This window comes from Homarus americanus, unplaced genomic scaffold (genome assembly GCF_018991925.1).
Source record: "Homarus americanus isolate GMGI-L3 unplaced genomic scaffold, GMGI_Hamer_2.0 scaffold11022, whole genome shotgun sequence".
Lineage (NCBI taxonomy): Eukaryota > Metazoa > Arthropoda > Malacostraca > Decapoda > Nephropidae > Homarus > Homarus americanus.
The window spans coordinates 10,194,679-10,218,508 of record NW_024737068.1 but is presented as its reverse complement, the minus strand read 5'-3'; the positions used below and the strand labels follow the sequence as shown (position 1 = coordinate 10,218,508).

Sequence of the window (23,830 nt, the reverse complement as noted above, 5' to 3'; positions counted from 1 at the left end):
CACCTCGCACTTCCATCACCTCCACCTCCACCACACCTAGTTCTTTCACCACTACCACATACCTCGCTCTTCCATTACCACCCCTACCACACTTCTCTCTTTCAACACCACCACCACTCCTCGCTCTTCCACCACCATCACCACGAGATCTCGCTCTTATACCACCAGCACCTCTACCACACCTAGGTCTTCTACTAGCACCACCACCTTTACCACACCTCTCTCTTCTACCACCACACCTCGGTCTTCCACCACCACCACCATCACCACCACCACCAAACTTAGGTTCTTCCACCACCACCACCACCACCACCACCACCACCTCTACCACCTAGATCTTCTACTACTACCACCACCACCACCACCTCTACCACACCTAGATCTTCTACTACTACCACCACCACCACCACCATCACCACCACCACCAAACTTAGGTTCTTCCACCACCACCACCATCACCACCACCACCAAACCTAGATTCTTTCACCATCACCATCACATCATGCTCTTCCACTACCATAACCAACACACCTCGCTCATTGACCACCATCACCACACCTCTTCCACCACCCCCACCACACCTCTCATCTACCACCACACCCTCTCTCCCACCACCACCATTACACCTCGCTCAAGCTCCACCACCACTACGCCTCTCTTCCACCACCACCACCACCACCACCACACCTCGGTCTTCCACCAAACACCACCACCACCACCACTACACCTCTTCTTACCACCACCACCATCACACCTCGCTCTTCCACCACCACCATCACTACACCTCTCTCTTCCACTTCTACCACTACCACACCTCTCTCTTTCACCTCCACCACCACCACACCTCGCTCTTCCACCACCACTACCTAAACTTTTCCACCACAACTACTACCACACCTTTCTTTACCAGCACTACCACCACATCTTTCTTCCACCACCACTACCACCACTGCGCCTCTTTCTTCCACCACCACCACTGCCACCACACCTCTCTCTTCCACCACCACTACCACCACCGCACCTCTTTCTTCCACTACCACCACATCTTTCTCTTCCACCACCACCACATTTTTCTCTTCCATCACCACCAAACCTCGTTGTTCTACCACCACCACCACATCTCGTCGTTCTACCACCACCACCATCATCATCACCACCACCACTCCTCGCTTTCCACCACCACAATTTGCTCTTCCACTACCACCATCACACCTTTCTCTTCCACCACCACCACACCTCGCTCTTCCACCACCACCACCACCACCACCACATCTATCTCTTCTACCACCACCATCTCTACCACACATCGGTCATTCACCACCACCACCTCTACCACAATTCGGTCTTTCACCAGCACCACCACCTCTTTTTCTACCAGTACAAGCTGTACACATGCACCATAATTAGCAGCTTGGGCCCTTGCTTGCTCACAACTGTTAATTACTTTTTAACAAACAACTATTGTTCTTCTCCGCGCTGTGATTTAAACGTGTTGTGTAATTTGGAAGACACTATAGGTTAGCGTTAAATCAGAGAGTAATTAGCACTATGGTACGTCTCTATGAGCTTTATCCCCCTCATCTGCATGTAAACTGCTATATAATTACAGCCTTTACCAAATTCTTAATCTTTCTCATTAAGTGGCTTTTGTCTAGCTGTGAAATTACTTCATTCTTGACTTAAAATATTACTTGTATTTGTTAAAAGAACCAGTGTTGGCGTCCATTGGGCAACACATGGCTATCGGCTTGCATATCTGACACTACATCACGCTGCCTGTGTCACTTTCCAAACATTATTTACATTTTCCCGGGCCGTGGCCTCCAGTTACACCCTATAATTTTCTCCGTGATATTATCAGGACCACACAGGCAACAGCTTCAGTCTATTGAAAAAAAAAATATGTGGAGAAGCGGCTCTGCTACGCTACAGTTATCCAGTTTTTGTTGTACTGTGTTTATATCGTGTGTCGTCGCCAGGCCAACTTACTCCTCCAGGTTACTCTAAACGAAAATCTGGTGTTATTTTTTATTTTTTAAATATATTTTATTCCGCAATACGTACAGTATTGTTCAGCGAGCGACAGTGTTCGGGCTTACTAGCATACACTGCTTCCTGCTTGTAAGACAAAATTCCACCAAATCTAACCTAACCAGCCTATGCTAGACTAAACCTAACTTAACCTAAACTAAACTAAGCTAGCCAAATTTAAGTAACCCAACCTAAGTTAACCTATCCTAACCATAACAGGATTGGCGTAACCTAAATTGACCTAACGTTTTCTAAAATAAGTTAACCTAAACTCGACCAACCTAATCAAGGCAACATTAACCTAACCAATGTAACACTAACTTACCTATCCGTAACATCACCTAAGCTAGGCTGACCTAACGAAATATAACCTGATCTAGAATAACTTAACCGAAGCTAACCTAGCCTAACCTAATTTATCATAAACTAACCTACCTTAACCTAACTTAACCTAAATAATACTAAGATAAACTAACTTAAATAAACCTAAAGTAGATTATCTTGATCTGAACTACAAGGTTAATTTAATCTAAGCAAGTTAGCCTAAGTTAGACTGAGTTTAACCTAACCAAATCTATACCAACCTAACCTAAGTTAACATAATCTAAGACTAATCTAATCTAACCTAAGTTAACCTACTCTAAGACTAATCTAATCTAACCTAACCTATTAGAGTATTTCAGTTCCCGAACTTAGGGGGTGAAAATCCCACCAGACCATTAATACAGCAAATGGACCAGTTTAAAGAAGCCAGGAAACAAGGGAAACACGTGACGTTCAGTCACAAAACCTTTGTTGTGAGGGATCAGGCAAGTGGACCCCCTCCCACTCACTCACCCGCTGTACGAACCCCCCACCCCCAAGCCCTCGAAAACCCCCTCCCCACTGAGGAGGAACCAGCCACTGTAGCTATCACCTGCGGAGTTTCCTCCCCCCCCCCTCCCCCCTGCCGGCCAACTCGAGTACTACACGTCTACCCTCTGTGGTGGAAACCAGCAGCCTTCAAAACCGAGTGACAGGAGCACCTCCCACTCCATCTGGGAATCACCCTCAACATTACCTGTCATCCTAATTCTGTTGGTTGTAGCACTTGTGAGTACGTTACCTCCCCACTATTATAATGTTCTTAGATCTTCCTTTTTCACACCCCAGTGACCCTGAGTTTTTACTGTTCCTTAATCAGTATCAATGTTCCCACAATGATGATGTCATTCCCTTAGATGTGCTTGGTCGTATGTGTTACACCCCATTTCCCCATGGTGTCGACACAATACTCCCTCATATCGATCCTGATGTCTTTCTACAAAACTCACTGGGTTACACCAACCCAAACTGTAACTATTACTTTCCTGACTCCCCCGAGTTTAGTTCTAGCCTCCTACTACCTCATTCCTTCTCCTTGATTAGCCACAACATCAGCAGTATTCTCCTTCATCTAGATACCTTTTTAGATCAGTGTTTATCTTCTATTGCCCACAAATTTGATGTACTTGGATTCTGTGAGACCAAACTCACTAACGATATTAACCATTTGTATAACATTCCTAATTATAATAGACACTGCGTGAACACGTCACGACACAGCGGTGGTGTCGCCCTATATGTAGATATCAAGTATAACACTTCTGTAAGAGATGATTTAAAGGTTCAGGAGGAGTACATGAAGAGTGTTTTCATTGAATTACGTAACGACACACGAAATATCCTAGTAGGAGTAATCTACAGAAGACCCCACACTAATGTAAGGAATTTTCTTGATAAATTTTCGGAGCTTATCACTATCATAAGTTCAGAGAGGAAACATTGCTACATTACAGGAGATTTCAACCTTGATCTATTAATATCAGAAACTGACACCTCAATATTTGACCTTCTTGCTACCAATCCAATACAGAGACTACTGCACCGACAACATGCTCCTTTTTGAAAACAACCTAATGAATGCTAACTGGGATCTTGTCTATGCCTCCAGAAACCCTATAAAACATATTGCATCCCGTCAAAATACAAGAAGAGTCGGGCTTCCTCAGGAGAACAACTATGATTTTAGTTACACTGCCCAACAACATACGTCTTACATTAATTGCGTGGCATTAACCAACTCATTCCTCATAACAATCATTGACCTCCTTACCTCAGTCATTCCTTCTCCGTATAACATCAGTAAAACATCACCTGGTACATTACAAAAAGAGCTGGTCTTCATCAGGAGAACAACTATTATTTCCATTACACTTCTCTTGATGAGCAGATGGGATACTTCCCAGGTAATCATACCAGTATTGGTTCTCAAGTATACAGTGATTTTCGCCTTTCCTGGGTGGTGATATGTAGGGTATCCACAGATTCACAGTGGAAGTGCATGACCACGGTGAGCAGATGGACCCCCCATGGTGCGTTCCTCACAGGGGAGGTAATGGCTGACGCTCGCGTGGTACCTGTGTTGGGAGAAATCGAGAATCACTAAGGGCGGTGCCTTGTATCTCTCACTGAAACAGGCCTACAGTTTCCAATCTTTAATTTTCACTTTCAATTCTTATGGTTCTCACATCTCCATTTTCCTATCTATTGTGGCCTTATGTCTTATAAATACATATCTTAATCCTAGATTACACACTAAGGTAAGGTTCTGGTTTGCTAGTTCCTGGATAAATTCACTGGGTTATAATGTGGAGTTATGAGATATTGGTTCACACTCAGGATGGCCTACTGAGAGTTGGCTGTTAGATCTTAGACGTAAGAAGACTGACAAATTCTTTTCAGGATCGTAATTACTTTCTAAAATAAACAACTGACAATAATTTCAATACAAACATCAGATTTTCTGAAGATTGGGAATCAAAATGATCTAACTTCAGTATCAGTTGGCAACTCATGGCATCCTTACTGATGGGTTCAGGGATTCGTCACTTCTACGGGCACACTAAACACCAACTTAGGTGACAAGTTTTGCAAATAGTAAATGCAGTTGAAGCTTTCAACATCACTCACAAGGGATCTTGAATGTTTTATATTAAATCAGACATATCTTACTTAATCTACCATGTATGACTTCAGTTGCAATTTCAAATCTCATAACATGATATAGGATACGAAGGAATATCAGAGTCTCTGGGGTACATGAATTAGAGAAAACGGAGGCCTCAGGCGCCCTGAAGTGATAAGAAAATGGACGCCTCAACTGGGGGACTCAATAAAGAAGTTACGGCTACATGTTTAATGGTCTGTTGAGCGGAATATGAATTGTCTGATTTTACGTTAACTAACATCTACAACCGTGGTCATTACAATATCCTCGCTAAGCTCCGTCTACAATGCACTGCCATTCTTAGTACTTGATGTCAGTTTAATTCTTGCATTTGAAAACTCGGTCACTGCCTAGATTAAAAAGCATATACCGCAGTTGGGTGGATTTACGACCAGGGAAGGTGTGGACGACAACATCAACACTCGGGGAAGTCCACGGTGGTAGAGGCGGATGAGTGTACTCGGGAGGGAGAGATGACAAGGGGGTGTAAAGGTGATAACGCAGGATGTCAGCAGCAATGTGGACGGGCCAGTGTTGAGAGAGGGAGGGAGAGGTAATGGGGGCAGGCCGGCGCAGGAGGGAGTTAAGATGTGAGTTCACTGAGCCGGACAGGGGAGTCGGTTTCTCACTGCGAAGAAGTTTAACACCAAGGATAGCATTGAGAGCAGTAATTCGATCGCAGACAGGAAGCAGGATTAGTTCACTCTGCATGACTTCTATTCTGGTGGTCGTAAGGCAGCCGAGGATGAGTCTCATCGCTCTGTTTTGGATTTTCTCTATGCTTTGTTTCTCGCGCTGGGAGCCATGCTGGCGCGCCAAATCAACCTGCCTTGTTCCTTTCTCCAACTCTTGGATGATGCTATACTTCACCTCGTAGCTTAAGGAACGTCGTGTCTTCTTTGGTTTAGTGCCGCTGGGTCCAGGTAAGGAAAGGTTTCTCTCTGGGGGTGGTGGTCCGGCGGAAGCCATTTTACGGAACAATGGATGCGCGTTTACACGGAGTGGCCTGGAGGGATGAAACTGCCGCGGCTAGGTCAAGCGTCGTCTCTCCTCCCTCCCTCCCTCCCCCGGGTGGACACGTCATAATACTTTAAGCCAATTACAGCTAGCAGCAGAGGGGGGTAGGGATGCATGGCCAATCACAGGTCTGATACGTCATATGACGTCAGTGATAACGCAACAAAGACACACACTGCGCAACCTTACCGCGCCGCTTGCCCAAGCGGAGGGAGGAGGAGGGAGGAGGAGGGAGAGGCAGTCAGGCGGGCGGGTGGGTGGTGCGTGGGGCAAATCTAAAAATAGCGTCGCGCCGGACACTCTCCGCGTAATGGGGTTCACGACCGCGTAATGTGAGCACGTTAGGTTCTGGCAAGGCACCGCGTTAACGGTGAACCACGGAATGCGGGACAGCGTAATGTGAGGGTTGACTGTATATTAGTTCTTGAATTGATAAGTGGCAGGGCTGAAGTAAACACTTTGTTGGTTTTGTTTTATTGTAGAAAACTATAGTTTTTCAAGTACTGAGTTCAGTTGAGAATATATTGTACCGTCTCTGCTAAGGGAAGTGTCTTAGTGCACTTACAGGAGAACACTTAAGTGAGGTGTTCACTGGGTAACAAGTGATATGAGTATCCTGTCACTGACCCCAGGGGTGCACCCAGAAATTGACTAGGGGGGGGGGTTCCAAATTACTGAGAAATCTGGCGAGCGTAGCGAGCCAATTCAGCCATCTTAGGAAATAATCTGAGGTTGAAGATGGTGTAATTTAGCATCCTAATCTTTGTACATAGACTTATATTACAGGATAATAGAAGTCGTAAAAATTTTGTAAATATTTTATTTACACAGTTTTAAAATACATGAATTTACTGTACTAAATATAGAGTATATAATATAGTTATTACTGTACTGAATGTGTAACAATCATTAAGCATTTTAATACTTGTATATAATAACTAACTAACATTGAACACTAACAGAACTCATAAGATTTGCTTAACAGTTTTTGAACACCCGTAAAATAAATTGCCTTTGTTTTTCTGCAAGTACATTGGCAAATTTCATCTTCCTGGGATTTTTCTGTGCAAACGTGTCAATTACTTGGTTTATATCCACTGGTATATCTCAATATTTCACACTGTCTGGCATTGCTGTATATATTAAGGGCATGCAGGTGCATGAGGATGACAGAGGTGGTGGAAGTTACCATGGCGTGGGGTGAGGTCAGGTAAGCTGACCCAACCTTCGTGTTACTGAGGTGTCGCCAGGTCAGGTATGGGTTGGCCCCACCATGCAGTACCTGGAGGGGGAGGTTTCCGGGCAACCAGGAAACCCCCCTGGCTGCGCCACTGGACCCAGGGAGAGAGAGCGAAGAGGCCTGGAAGAGGAAACGCGTCAGATATGTTGTTGCTGACATGCTCTGACCTCAGCCTGCCCTCGCTCGCTCCCCATAGGAACTACCACCTCAGCAATGCATGACATGAACAACTACTAAGTCATGGTTGAATAACTTAGTGAATAACTACTGAGTCTTGGTTGAATAACTTCGTGATTGATTTGGTATTATACATTTGGGTAAATATTTATATAATACAAATGGTGCTGTTACACTCCTTTGATGTAAAGAAATACTGTATACATATTTTGTGAAACATTTGATCTAATTCCTGTCCACTTGTTTTATAAGCTCTGTTTAAGGCTTATCAACTGCCTAACTTCTATTTCCAAAATTAGAAGTTTGATCTTAATTTCCTTTTTCCTTTTTTAACTCCATTCTAATATTAGTATTGTATTGTCATTATACATATTCTACCCATGTCTTATTATTATTATTATTATTATTATTATTATTTACCAAGTTATACCTCTTATCATCATCCAATTCCTTGTATTTTCGTTTTGTGGATGTCATTATACATATTCTACCCATGTCTTATTATTATTATTATTATTATTATTATTATTTACCAAGTTATACCTCTTATCATCATCCAATTCCTTGTATTTTCGTTTTGTGGATTGTTTACATTTCTTTATTTCCTTGTGAAGTTCTTTGTAACTTCTATTTCCTCTTCCGATCATTTTCTTTAAACTTTTATCCTTGATCCTTTCAGTTATAGCCTTGTCTACTTTTTTGTTCTATTGATTTTCCCCTTCTTTAATATTATATCTTTGGATTTAGTTTATTCCTGTTCTATTTCTTACTCTAAATCTTTCCTCTGGCGATATCGAACATCTTTTCTCGGTTTCTTTTTCATTTTCCGAAAACCTGTCTCTGTTTTCAGTGGCCTTTAATCCCATATGCTTCTTCCCAACTTTTTTCTTGTGAATTTCTGAAATTTCATCTTCAATAAATCATTGCTGGGACATGCCCATGCCCAAAGTCTGACCCACCGGTGTGTAGGTTTTGCTAAGCTAATTTCTGCATGATTAATTTTTCGAATATGTTGCAAAGCCGGGCCAAACATGAGCTATTGAAACAAAACACATACCGATACTATTTAGTAACAGGCGGTACATGTACTATTCCACAAAAATTTTGACAATACCATCATCGTGAAGCATTAATATTTTGTCTTGACCCTTACTATAAATCTACCATGGATGATCTCTTCAGAAATTTTGCAAAAACTGCAAAAATTATTAATATTTGACACCCATCTATGTAAGTCACGTGCGCTCTCAAATTAACTATTGTTGTCATCTGTGGGCTTGATGTGGTTTTAGGACAATTCGCCCCAAAAGAATCAAAATAATGGACAATGATAATATTATCACAAAATTTACAGGATTGCATTTCCGAGATGTTTCATTGCTTTCCATACTCGTTAGAGCAAAGGGCCCAAGTGTTCAGAATTTGGGCCACGGAATGTTTTGTCAATTATGAAGTTTGCCATGTTTACTCAAATATGACTTAGTACAGAGGAACAGGAAAATAAAATGCATACTGTATTTTAATGACAAATTTTATATATATATATATATATATATATATATATATATATATATATATATATATATATATATATATATATATATATATATATATATATATATATATATATATATATATATATATATATACTGCAGACAAATGGGTAAACATAAAATGCAGACTCGTACAAACATTCACACACACACACACAAATTAAAGCATAGTACAGAGATTTTATAATGACAAAATGTATAATATAGACATATCAATTACAGAAAACTATTTAAACTTTGCTAATATACTGTATATATTGACGATCCTCTAATATAACAAATCTGAGTTATACTTTTCTGGAATACTGTATAGTACATGCTAGATATAAGGTACTGTACGAGTTGTGAGAGTGGTTAGAGTGCATTGGTCATGACAGCAAATTGTGACTGTAGGCAGGGTGTCAGCCGCGTTTTGATTGGCTCAAATTTTAGCGTCATCAATTTTCCCCATTTCTACATTTTAAGGTCCATTTGTGGTTCCTTCAGCTGCTAAACGTGGTACTGTACTTATTACTAATAAAATTAAAGTGAGAGTTCTATCTTACGAAAGTTAATTTTGCATTTATGTTTTATTATGTGTTCATCCGCTTATTAATATATATATGAACATAATTATGTGTGTTAAATTGTAACCAGTATGGGGTGAACAACACACATTGTCACTCACTTCTTTCAGAAACTGTGCACCAAACTTTTCTAATGAAACATTACAACAAAACTGTCGAGCGTCTTCGAAAGTCCAGAGCTTGTAGGTAGGTAGGCGGGACACCCTGTACTACAACTTGGAGCTCATGTTAGTTTTAAACTTTACTGCATGTAACAGTAACGTCGTGAACACCTGCTACTTGATCTTCCCGCAGTGCAGAAAGCGACCAACAGTTGTGGGAACAAATTCAGTTTCTTTGTTTATTAACCAAAACAATTATATAATAAATGAAGCCTAAAAGATCTTTTTATCTAACGATCCTAAGAAATGGGACCAGCTAATGCCGGGGGTGCACAACATCTTCGTTTCAATATATTATCCAATCAGTGTTTAGATGACATTAATCAGCAGACCAGTCAGGGCACAGCTTTGTGGCAGCGTGCCAACTCTTTTGACTAATTTATAGACATAATGTTTCAAGTTTAATTTCAGTCCAAGTCCTCCCAAGAGTGAGGTGACAGCCATACTGTTACTGCTGCACCTTCGTCCCTCAGAGATGTACAGTATACAGTATAGTAATTTCTCAAACACCAAGGAACTACATGACAAAGTTCTAAGACTCTTCGTTTCAAATTTATATCAATATCATATTGATCTGAATTCAAAAATATTATTTTCCTTACTACTAAATCATAGCTCAGACTCATGTTTGACTTGGATTTTGACAAGTGTATATATGTATATATAAATATAGTTTGGTCCGTCACAACAGACACAGTCTCTTTAACACCATCAGTATATCTTCTGAAAGTGAGTTGGATTTTATAATGAGTATGATTCTATATATATAAATAAATAACAATTATTTTATATTGAAACTCCATCAGAAAAAGCAGATGTATACATGACGTCTGATGTATGGCAGGGGCTGTGTGGTGGTTGGGAGGAGCCGGCAGAAGACTCGGGCAAGACGAGAGCAAGAATAATACGCTGACGGAATAATATAGAGTAAGACTGACAGTGTGAGTGTGCAAGTTGGGGTATAAGATTAAGGCTTGGCAACTATGTGACGTTTAAAGGAATACCAGAGACAGACAGACAGACAAGCCTATGTTATAAAATATTACATGTTTGATTATTGAATGAATGACATAAAGGTCTGAGGGAAGTGAAGAAAGTTGTACAGGATCAATTAAAGTTCCGATAATAAGGGACATCAAAAAATAATTGAAAATTCAATTGAATGAATGGGCACTTAGGGACCCTGGTACATAACCTGGGCACTTAGGGACCCAGGTACATAACCTGGGCACTGAGGGACCCGGGTACATAACCTGGGCACTGAGGGACCCTGGTACATAACCTGGGCTCTTAGGGACCCAGGTACATAACCTGGGCACTTAGGGACCCGGGTACATAACCTGGGTACTTCGGGACCCGGGTACATAACCCACTGTAACTGATAAAACATGAAGCATACAGAAATAATGAATGCTAATAATATTGTATAATATGTGCATATTTGTATAACATGATAATACTAGTGCACCCCAAATACACACCAATATATATATATATATATATATATATATATATATATATATATATATATATATATATATATATATATATATATATATATATAAAACACTTAAAGAACTATTAAAGAAAATACATGTCGGTTGTTCATGAATACAGTATATGGTAGCTTAATACCCCTGTAGGTCACTCACTAAATATACTACACTACAAAGTACACCTCTCTAACTGTGTGTAAATATATGAATATATACAGTACAGTATAGAAATTGTTCTACAGGGTTATCCAAGATGATTATTAAGAGACTAATGAAAGCACATCTAAAATAATGTATAAAAAAATATATGTTTATTTTCTGATTATTCTCACTGCAGACTAACAATAGCAATGTTTTATTATTAATATCAACATGATATTTTTTATCATCTCAGAAGAAACAGGTATTTAAGAAATGATATGGTGCAAAATAAATATACTGTTGATAAAAAAAGGAACATATGCGAACTTTGACTGAAGCACAGCTGAGGAGAGAGTGGGAGTGACGATGACGCCTGCTGGTGTAGTTTGGCTCCACCGCTCATGGCTTCCTTGTACAGTACCTCCAGTCACTAGGAGGACCCAGTACGCCCTTCTACCTCAGTTACTAGGAGGGCCCAGTGAGCCCTTCTACCTCCAGTCTCTAGGAGGACCCAGTGCACCCTTCTACCTCCAGTCACTGGTGACTAGAGGGACCCAGTGCGCCCTTCTACCTCAGTTACTAGGAGGGCCCAGTGAGCCCTTCTACCTCCAGTCTCTAGGAGGACCCAGTGCACCCTTCTACCTCCAGTTACTAGAAGGACCCAGTGTGCCCTTCTACCTCCAGTTACTAGGAGGACCCAGTGCGCCCTTCTAACTCCAGTCACTAGAGGGACCCAGTGCGCCCTTCTACCTCCAGTTACTAGGAGGACCCAGTGCGCCCTTCTACCTCCAATCACTAGAGGGACCCAGTGCGCCCTTCTACCCAGGCGCCCTTCTACCTCCAGTCACTAGAGGGACCCAGTGCGCCCTTCTACCTCCAGTTACTAGGAGGACCCAGTGCGCCCTTCTACCTCCAATCACTAGAGGGACCCAGTGCGCCCTTCTACCTCCAGTCACTAGAGGGACCCAGTGCGCCCTTCTACCTCCAGTTACTAGAGGGACCCAGTGCGCCCTTCTACCTCTAGTTACTCCAACCTCCACTAGAGGGACCCAGTGCGCCCTTCTACCTCCAGTCACTAGAGGGACCCAGTGCGCCCTTCTACCTCCAGTTACTAGAGGGACCCAGTGCGCCCTTCTACCTCTAGTTACTAGAGGAACCCAGTGCGCCCTTCTACCTCCAGTTACTAGAGGGACCCAGTGCGCCCTTCTACCTCCAGTTACTAGAGGGACCCAGTGCGCCCTTCTACCTCTAGTTACTAGGAGGGCCCAGTGAGCCCTTCTACCTCTAGTTACTAGAGAAACCCAGTGCGCCCTTCTACCTCTAGTTACTAGAGGGACCCAGTGCGCCCTTCTACCTCGAGTTACTAGACGGACACAGCCGCAGCTCATGATATAGCAGTTGGTTTGTTCAATACTATATTTATAAGTCAACTTCTCTTAAACGTCACTGCCACTCACACTCTTTGGATGGATGCACAACTGGGCGGCAGATGTGGTTCTTGGGCTTCTTGAAAGTAAACTCCGACTCGCCGACACTTTATGCCTCTTGCATCCATATGGGAGGAAAGTTATGATTCTGTCTTGGTAGAAGACTTGGTAAAACCTTATTTATATTATAACTTGCTCTAAGTTTACTTAGTTGTAAACTTGTTATAACTAAGTCTGGTTAGAGGAAAACTATAGCTAGGGGTTTTCATTTAGGTAATTCGCAACAAGAACCGAGCGCTATTATTAAATTTGATAAACCATATGAAGCTCCTAACTTCTCGTTAAATTAGTTAATTTGAACCTCGAGATAATTACATAAAATGCATCAAAATACATGGCAATATAAACAGCTAACTTTTTTGTTTTACTTTAAATAAGGCAGTAATTGTACAAAGGAGTAACAGGTATATTATAGCTGCCTGAGCTTAACGCGTAGTCAGTTCAATAATACAGTAATGTAGAAAATATTGTCTGTTCCGTGTAGCTTGTGTGCATCTATTCCGTGCCTCCACAGAAGTAATGCGGCACCAGTTGCTCTTTTCAAACTACTTGCCAGTCTTCGAAGAATCCAGCAGGGATTTCCCAGCTAGTGATCTTGGCGTATATAAGTTAAATTGACTTCAGCGTTGCTGTTCTTAAATGCCTCCGTAGTTAAAAATACTGTACTTGTGTCTAGACAGTTGTGGTTGTGTGCTAGTAGATCTGGAGACTTGTCACCTCGTTACTTGGTCGTGGCTGCTGTGGACAAAGCAAGTCAGTATGAAAGCAACAGAAAGAAAAAAAAATATGTTTATGATATCTAAATGAAAATACTTGACCTGTAATAGGTTGGCGGGAGAGACTCAAGACAATGTGATATCCAAGAATGAGAAGTAAAGTTGATGATGACAAGTTGTGAAGCATTCGAGTATTAGTATAACAATAATGGCCAAGGAAAGGGGAAGGTTTTTAGGAAGAGAATATGCAGGTGGCATCATCCTCACTGGCCACGTGTCCTGCGCACGTTTAATGTGCACGTACTGTTTTAAGACTGTTAACTTGTAAAATAACTAAATGCCCTGGGTAGCCGCCCTCCATTAACCGGAACCAGACCACGGAAACTAGATTGTTGGTCAAGGATGTTATATGGTAATCTGCTTTGCTCTGTATCCAGTGCATTTTCTCTCTTTGTCCACTAAATTGTTACACTTGAGCCGAGTTAACGTGAGATAAGCTTGCCTCTGCAGTATCCAGTCCGTATGGTCCAAATTTGACCAATACCTGTAGAATCTAGTGATGGCTACTGTTGATGACTAATATGTCTACTTTTGGTCATGAGAACAGAATCATCGTGTGTGAGACTGCTATAACAATCATAATTACTCTTTAACATTCTTAGCTCTGAATTTATGACCAATTAATGAGTGAAATTACAAGTGTCTGTGCCACCTTCACCCTGTTTGCCATTCATAGGATATCACACCTCCTACAACCTACACCCCACCTACAACCTGCATCCCACCTACAACCTGCACCCCACCTATAACCTGCACCCCACCTATAACCTATTCCCCACCTACAACCTGCATCCGACCTACAACCTGCACCCCACCTACAACCTGCACCCCACCTACAACCTGCACCCCACCTACAACCTACACCCCACCTACAACTTACGCCTCAACTACAACCTACACCCCACCTACAACTTAAACCTCACCTACAACCTACACCCAACCTACAATCTACAATCTACAATCTACCTAGAACTTACATCCCACCTACAAACTAACTGTAAATAATGTTAACATAGTGCATGCTGTAACTTAAGTAATACTACTAACCCAGAGAAAAGAGAACAAATGGTCGAGAATCATAATCTTCTAAAAGGACAGTCGTAGAAGCCTGGCCAATCAAGTGTTGGTACACAAATACCACACGTCTAGTCTATGCTGAAGCGACTTAAACTAGTCTATGTAGTGATGATAGTGTTAAAGGAAGCTACCATTTATTTCCTCTACTGACGTCCCACCGAGTGCCGAATAGCTGAGTGTTGTCTGACGGTTATATCTGAGCGTTTTCTGAACTAAAGTTATGCCTTATTTTATTAACGTTAAGCTTTATAATTGAATGAAAAGTACAGATATTAAAATTACAGTATATAGGAGTAGAATTGACTCCAATATTGCTATATCAGGCCTAGTTAAGACTCTTGGTTACAAAAAATACTGTAGGTGGAAGAGAACTACATTGTTCAGGCTGAGTATATCCAACACCAAGATGACCTTACCATCATGTTTAAACTGAGGCTTAAACAAAGACAGTGTTATATATCGTGAACAGATATTAGTGAAGTGGCGTGGAGGGCAGGACGGGAAGCTGAGGGTGACACTTGACTAACACCTACATTATTTGTCCTTTTTTTCAGTTCAGAAAAAGATAAAAAATATAAACTTTTAATTAAATTTATTTTGCCAAATCGTCTTGGGAGGAAGTGAAGATTCAAACAATAGTCGAAATGAACTAAGAAAAAATTATCAAAGTTCTGTAAGTTTACAGTCTATTCTTATTTGTTCGCCCCCTAGGCTCCGTTGTGGGTCGTTGACCTGTGCCCGGGTGGGCACCGCCGTCCCTCCGCTACCGTAGTATTAAGTTTGTAGTGTCGGCTTTAAGCTTGTTAGAGACTTAGTAGAACTGTTAGTTTGTTAAAAAAAATAGTTTTGAGCTAAAGAAACTAATATCCACTTGCTCGAGATAGAAGTCAACACAAGGGGGACTTAAGACTGACCCATGGCTGGCGGTGACTTGGGACAAACGATGGCGATTCACATGTCGGGTTTGGTGGGTGCCCAGGCAAGGCTTTGGGGGTCGCTTACCCACAGTCTTGAACCTTACGAGAGACAACAACAGATGAAGTATGTTACCTCAATAACTGGCCAAGGTACAGTAGCGGTTCCCTCAGACGACGTATTTAAAGTCGTCACAAATAAAATTACTGGAGCTCCGCTGACGAAAAAAAAGAAGAAGAGATAATCGGAAAATTCAAGAAAAAATATGAAAGTAATAAAAACAGAGTAAATGAGTGAATGGGGCAAGTGTAGAGCCAGCGAAGTAGGACAGACTGTCACAACATGCAGAGGATCGCCAGAAAAGCATCAACCCAAGATGGAATAAGAAACTTATGTTAAGTGAAAGTAGCAGAGAGGAGCCAGAACGATCTGATAACGTGGTAAGGGTGAAGAGAGCTGGGTATCATGAATGGTGGGTGTGACGTGAGAACATGAGGTAGATAAGATTATTGTACTGTACATTGTCAGGGCATGGCGAAATTAGTGGCAATAGCACTGCAAATTTCTTGTTCGGGCTTTAAGAAGCAATGTTGAAGAGCTACATATTGACAAAACATATCCTAATGCATCATTTTATTACTGTAAATAATAAACTAATGTTGACTTAAAGAGAGTATTATTCTGAATCCAGGTAATATAATTATATGCACTTATTGTGATAAAAACAAATTATCTTCAACTAACTCATTTCTTTGTGATTATGGGTGTTATGTGCATTGTGTGCACATTTATATACGTTGTGTGCACATGTTTCTGTGTGTTGTGTGCACATGCTTCTATGTGTTATGTGCACATGTTCTTTAAGTTTGTTTCTGTGTGTTTCTCTACTGCATGCATGTATTTCTTTCGTGTGTATTGTATTACTGCATGTTGTATGTGTGTGTCTCAGAGAAGAGGAGAGAAGACCCGAGGCGAGAGGAAGGGGGAGAGAGGGACGGAGGAAGGGAGGGAAGGGGACTGTTGACGAGGGAAAGAAGGAGGGAGGAGAGCTTGTTGAAATGGGGACAAGGGGGAGAGAAGAGTCTGGTGACGGGAGGAAAGGTTGGGTGATTGGGAAAATGGGGGAGAGGGAGGGAGGAGGGGACGGACGGACTGACGGATGGACGGAAGGAGGGCAAAGATCACGATGTAGTCGTATAGTGTTGATCTATAGAGTTAAATAACTTGAAGTCTCTTGTCCACTAACACTCCTCTACACTAACACTCCTCTACACTAACACTCCTCTACATTAACACTCCTCTACACTAACACTCCTCTACATTAACACTCCTCTACACTAACACTCCTCTACACTAACACTCCTCTACACTAACACTCCTCTACATTAACACTCCTCTACACTAACACTCCTCTACACTAACACTCCTCTACACTAACACTCCTCTACACTAACACTCCTCTCCACTAACACTCCTCTACACTAACACTCTACACTAACCCCCCACACCAACACCCTCTACACCAACACCTCTACACTAACACCCCTCTACACTAACACTCCCCACATTAACACTCCCCACACCAACACTCCTCTACACCAACACTCCCTCTACACCAACACCTCTACACCAACACCTCTACACTAACACCTCTACACTACACTCCTCTATACTCAACACTTCACACTAACACCTCTACACCAACACCTCCACTCAACACCTCTACACCAACACTCCCCACACCAACACCCCACACCAACACCCACTACACTAACACTCCCCACACTAACACTCCCCACACTAACACTCTATACTAACACCTCAACACTCAACACCTCTTCACTAACACTCACTAACACACCTCTACACTAACACTCCTCCACTCAACACCTCACACTAACACCTCCACTAACACCTCTACACTAACACTCCTCTACACTAACACCCTCTACACCAACACCCCCACACCAACACCCTCTACACCAACACCTCTACACTAACACTCTTACACACACTCCTCTACACTAACACTCCCACACTAACACTCTACACTAACACTCCTCTACACTAACACTCCTCTACACTAACACCTCTACACTAACACCTCCACTAACACTTCTACACTAACACTTTACAAGAACACTCTACACTAACACTCCTCCACTAACTCTCCTCTACACTAACACCTCTACACTAACACCCCACACCAACACTCCCCACACCAACACCCCTCTACACTAACACCCTCTACACTAACACCCCTACACTCAACACCTCTACACTAACACCTCTACACCAACACTCCCCACACCAACACTCCTCCACCAACACCTCTACACTAACACCCTTTACAAGAACACTCTACACTAACACCTCTACACTAACACTCACACTAACACCTCTACACTCAACACCCTCTACACTAACACTCCTACACCAACACCCTCTACACTAACACCTCTACACTAACGCTCCCCACACTACAACACCTCTACACCAACACTCCCCTACACCAACACTCCTTTCCACCAACACCTCTACACCAACACTCCCACACCAACACATCTCTACACCAACACTCCCACACTAACACTCCTCCACTAACTCCCACACTAACACCCCCACACTAACACCCTCTACACCAACACCCCACACCAACACCCCACACTCAACACTCTACACTAACACCTCTACACCAACACCTCTACACTAACACCTCTCCACTAACCTCTACACTAACACTCCTACACTAACTCTCCTCTACACTAACACACCCCACACTAACACTCCCTCTACACTAACACCTCTACACTAACACCCCCACATTAACACCTCTACACTCAACACCTCTACACTAACACCTCTACACCACTCCTCTACACAACACTCCTCTACACTAACACCCTCTACACTAACACTCCTCACACTAACACCCTCACACTAACACCCCACACTAACACCTCTGCACTAACACCTCTACACTAACACACCTCTACACCTAACACTCTACACTAACACCTCTACACTAACACTCTCACACTAACACTCCTCTACACTAACACTCCTCTACACTAACACTACACTCAACACTCCTCTACACTAACACTCTGTACACTATTCTACACTCAGAACATATTAGAGTATATAAATATTAACTTGAAGATGTAAGTTTAACCATTTGTGTACGTGGTCCTCTCTGTCTGACGTTATCTAAATACAATATTAAATATGTCGTCCCAGTAATGAAGGGGTTAGTGGAGATAGTTTACTAAGACAGAGTTTAATTATAATCACATAAATCCAAACACACACACACACACACACACGTATATATATATATATATATATATATATATATATATATATATATATATATATATATATATATATATATATATATATATATATATATATATATATATATATATATATATTCAGTAACTTTTGGTAGTGTTTCATGCCAAAGCAGTGGTTTACACAGAATCCTTCACCTTATTTAGCGATAAACATTTTATTCACGACATCCTTTCCAAAGCTTTTCGTACCGGACACAACAATGATCATAATATTAACCCTACCAGTAATAATGTTAATGTTGTGGGCAGGTGTGACTCACACTGGTTCACACCTATTATACAGAACTTCACCCTGACATCCCTACCAGCAGGTTCATAGAAACATACTTACTGTTACGTGAAACCTGTATATATTTGATAATTATTAAGTTCCCCCAACAAAAATATGTATTGTGGTATACTATTGTGGAACAGAGACAGTCTTACTACAGTAGACTACATGAAATTCACACTTTTATTTCGACGTAACTTCCATGACTCAATAAAGAGCAAAACGTGGTGGTAGTGCAGGACACCATCACCGACACTTACCTGGCGCAGCCGTATAAGAGTAGGCCACCTCACACTCACTGAAGGCGACACACATATTATGGTGTCTATTTGTGGTAGCTGAGGTAGTGATATTATGAAAGACGTGTAGTTATGGTAAGAATATGGTCGTGTCGTGAAGGGCGCGTAGTTGTGGGAGGGATGTTCATCTTATGAAGGGCGTGTAGTTGTGATAGGGATGTGTTCATCTTATGAAGGGGGTGTAGTTGTGGTAGGGATGTGTTTATCTTAAGAAGGGGGTGTAGTTGTGGTAGGAATGTGGTAATGTTATGAAAGACGTGTAGTTGTGGGAGGGATATAGTTATGTTAAGAACGTGAGTTCAGTAGTAGTTAATAGCGTTAGAAGTGATACAAAAAGTGTTGTGTAATTGTGGCATTTGATAAGTTGTGGCAGCTCTGTACTATCAGAGCTCCAGGTGATAGATAGTGACATAACTGAATAAGAGCATAAGAAGAACATAAGAATGGAGGAAACTGCAGCGGGCCTATTGGCCAATACTGGGCAGTCCCATTTACACCCAGCCCCTATTGCCTATAAGCATCCAACCTATGTTTGAAGCTATCCAGCGTATTCGAGTTAATGATGATATTTGGTAACTTGTTCCACTCATAAACCACTCTATTTCCAAACCAATGTTTACCTATTTCGGCCCTAAATCTAAATTTGTCTAATTTAAAACCATTGTTACGAGTTCGCTCCTGGTTGGATAGTTTGAGTACCTTTGTAATGTCCCATTTTTTTAGCCCTGACTTCCATTTATACACCTCTATCATGTCGCCCATCGCTCTACATTTCTCGAGGGAGTGCAAATTAAGATGCTTTAACCTGTCTCTGTACTCAAGGTTCTTAATGCCCGGGATTGGTCTTGTCATTCTCCTCTGAATTCTTTCCAAGGATTCTATATCCATTCTGTAAAACGGTGACCAGAATTGAACTGCGTAATGCAAGTGAGGTCTCACAAGCGCAAGATATAGTCTTAAGATGACCTCGCTAGTCTTGTAACTAACACTCCTTTGTATGAACCCAAGTACTTTATTGGCCATGTTTCGAGCAAAAACACATTGTTTACTTGGCTTAAGATTCCTACTTATCATTACTCCTAAATCTCTCTCTCAGTCGTTGTTCATCTGGTATCTGGTTTCCCTGTTTACATCTCCTACACTGAGTTTTTACATTTGTCCACATTGAATTTCATCTGCCATTTTTCAGACCATTCATAAAATTTTTTAGATCTTCCTATAGTTTTGCAGAGTCCTCGTCAGATTTAATTACACGTCCTATTTTAGTGTCATCAGCAAATTTACTTATGTTGCTGTCTATGCCGATATCTATGTCGTTTATGAATATAATAAATAATAATGGACCAAGCACTGAGCTTTGGGGAACTCCACTAGTGACGTTGCTCCAATGGGATTTAGTGCCGTTAATGCCCATCTGCTGTTTCCTGTTCTCTAACCACGCCCTAATCTGTCGAAGGCTTTGCTAAAGTCGAGATATGCCACATCATAATTGTGCCCCTCGTCCACTGATTCGAGAACTGATGAAAAGAATGTTAATAGATTGGTTAGACATGAACGCCCGCTTGTGAAGCCATGCTGGGATCATTGATCAACTTGTGCTTCTCCAGGTGATTTCGAATAGAGTTTGAAATGATTGCTTCCAGTAGTTTGCCTACAATTGATGTTAGACTGATTGGACGGTAGTTAGAGGATAGTGATCTATCTCCCTCCTTGAAAATCGGTATTACATTCGCTATCCTCCAGGATTCTGGGACTACTCCTGTTTTTAAGGACATGTTAAACAACTTTGCTAAGGGCATACTAAGCTCTTCCTTACATTCCTTTAATACTCTGGCAAATATCTCATCGGGACCAGGTGACTTATTAGGCTTAGTTTGTCTATTTGCTTACTAACATCGTTACAAGTCACTACTATCTCGATTAATTTGTTTTCTTCACTATCTCTGTATAGAGTCGGTGCCTAGGGTATCATGTTTAAATTTTCTGTGGTGAAAACTGTTGAAAAATGTTTATTCCGATTATTGCTCATTTCTCCGTCGTTATCAGTTAGCTCACCCGTATCTGACTGTATTAGTCCAACTTTCTCGTGTTTTAGTTTGATACATTTGATAGAATCCCTTGGGGTTTGACTTCTTGTTATCCTCAGCTCATTATTCCTCTTTGTTTTTCTTATCTCGGTCTTAACCCCACCGGCCAATACCTTATAATAATCTTGAGGTAACCGCCATGATTTATCCTCCTACCTATAGCCTTGACCAATAATGTTCTTTAAATAATTATTTATCCATTTAGGTCATTGTTGTTTGATATGAGTTTGTATGGTATGTTCTGCCTTTGTGCATTAAGTAACTCATTATTTAAATTGTCGTGGAACTCGGCAACCTCAGATCTCGTTATCAGGTCCGTCTCAACTGTCACATCATGTGAGGTCATGTAGTTCACCCCCAAGCGTGATACCCCTTCTCTCAACTGCCTCTTCAAACTATCGAAGTTTGCCCTTCAAAAAGGAGGTTATTCATGGGTGTTATATTGTTGTAACTTGTGTAATTGTTCTTCAATAGAGACCAATAGTATAAAAATTTAAGACAATAAAGATTCTGTGTTTAATGATAAAACCTGGTCGTGTGGTAATGGTGGTGGTCAGTATAATATCTGGTGGTGGGGTGGTGGTAGAGTAAACTGCAACACAATTAATCATTTTGCAAACACATTGAGAGTGATGCAGTCTGATTGTGAGATGCGGTACTAATGTTTTGCAATCTTTGTATCTGATAAATAATTGATTTTCAGAATTCATCTTCAAGATTATCAGAATCTTCCTGTTTAGAGAGAAAACTCTAGTGCAAAGCTTATTATCAATGATGAACACAAAGATCTTGAGATTGTTAAGGCTTAAAGTGAAGAATAAGAAACATGAGAATATGGGATTGATCAACATTTGGTTGTAAATGAATATCAAGTAAATACTGTGGTATAGTAGTGCTGGCAGTCGTGATGGGAGATCGGTAGTGGTAAATACTGGTTAAAGTTGGCGTGGCGTCAGTGGTGATGACCGTGTTGTTATGTGGTGCAAAGGTGGTTATCGTATTGGTACAGTTGTGGAAAAGCGTTCCTACACCCCCGTAACTCGTGTCTCCAAACGGTCAACCTATGACTTATCTACCAATCACGTCCGTTGTTACACAACCAATACCCATACATTCACAAATAGTGATACTATTACTGTGACTATGCCGTTTAGAGACACAGGCTACCACAGGGAGTGTAGGAACACATTTCCGCAACTGTACGTGGTACAGTGGTTGTTACTGTCAGTACGTACATGTAGCTATGTTAATATACAATTTGTAATAGTGGTCATGGAATATGTGTCCAGTTGTGGTTGTAGAAGTAATTGTGCTGAGGGTGATGATACTGGTGATTTTAGTGACTTTGGTAACTACTATATTAATACAATAGCTGTGGTAGTGATAATCCGTGGGCGTAGAAGTGCTCACAGAGAAGGTGATCACGGTAATAGCTGTACCTTGTGTAAACAACTCTGGTTAGCTTACTAACTGCAGTAGAGTTACGTGGTCGGTGATTTACTAGTGCAGTACCTTCAACTCCGTACTACAGCACGACTATTGACAACCGACAACATCCCGATAATCTACAAATACAAACACAGAGTGCATATTGCACACAAGAGAATCTTTCGAAGCTTGTGTGTCCATACCGGCAGAACGAGCGATGCTGGTAACTACAGATGGGTGAGGTATAGGGAGGGGCGCCGACGAAGAACTTGTGATTGACCTAAATGTCTGAGTAGGTTCTCAACGTGTGTTGCTGATAGTCAGGAGTACTACCTGCCTAAAAATCACTAGAATATGTTGTTGGCTGTGGGGCAAAACTGAGGTGTATTTGATGATGTGCACAAAGTTCATGATCTTTTTAATTATTTACATTACATGAGTGACTTTTTGCATTATCGACAATTAATTACTAGAGGTTGGAAAGTTATTAAGCTTAAAAGTTAATATCAAATTCCGTATTATACATCACTGCCAGAAAACAAAACAAAACAAAACGTGTCTTCGATTTGTGCATCTCAACACATCAAACCATGTACTGTACTACCCGACACTCATACACATGCGCGCGCACACGCAGCAGTACTGCAAGTGCTACCCCGACACAGATTCACACCAACACAGCAACACATGACGTTATACGTTACCTGGTCTGTGTCGAGTACTA

The 23,830-nt window shown here is 41.4% G+C and overlaps 1 protein-coding gene across 1 annotated transcript in view; it reads right to left on the bottom strand.

Annotated features, from left to right (window-relative positions):
- Window positions 1–12,453: 12,453 nt before the first annotated feature.
- LOC121873073 (aquaporin-7-like) overlaps window positions 12,454–23,830 on the bottom strand; it is a 52,119-nt gene continuing 40,742 nt past the window's right edge. The window contains exon 7 of the mRNA XM_042376391.1: window positions 12,454–13,635. Within this exon, the coding sequence (XP_042232325.1) occupies window positions 13,591–13,635 (45 nt within the window). The 3' untranslated portion in view covers window positions 12,454–13,590. The remainder of the gene's footprint in view (window positions 13,636–23,830) is intronic.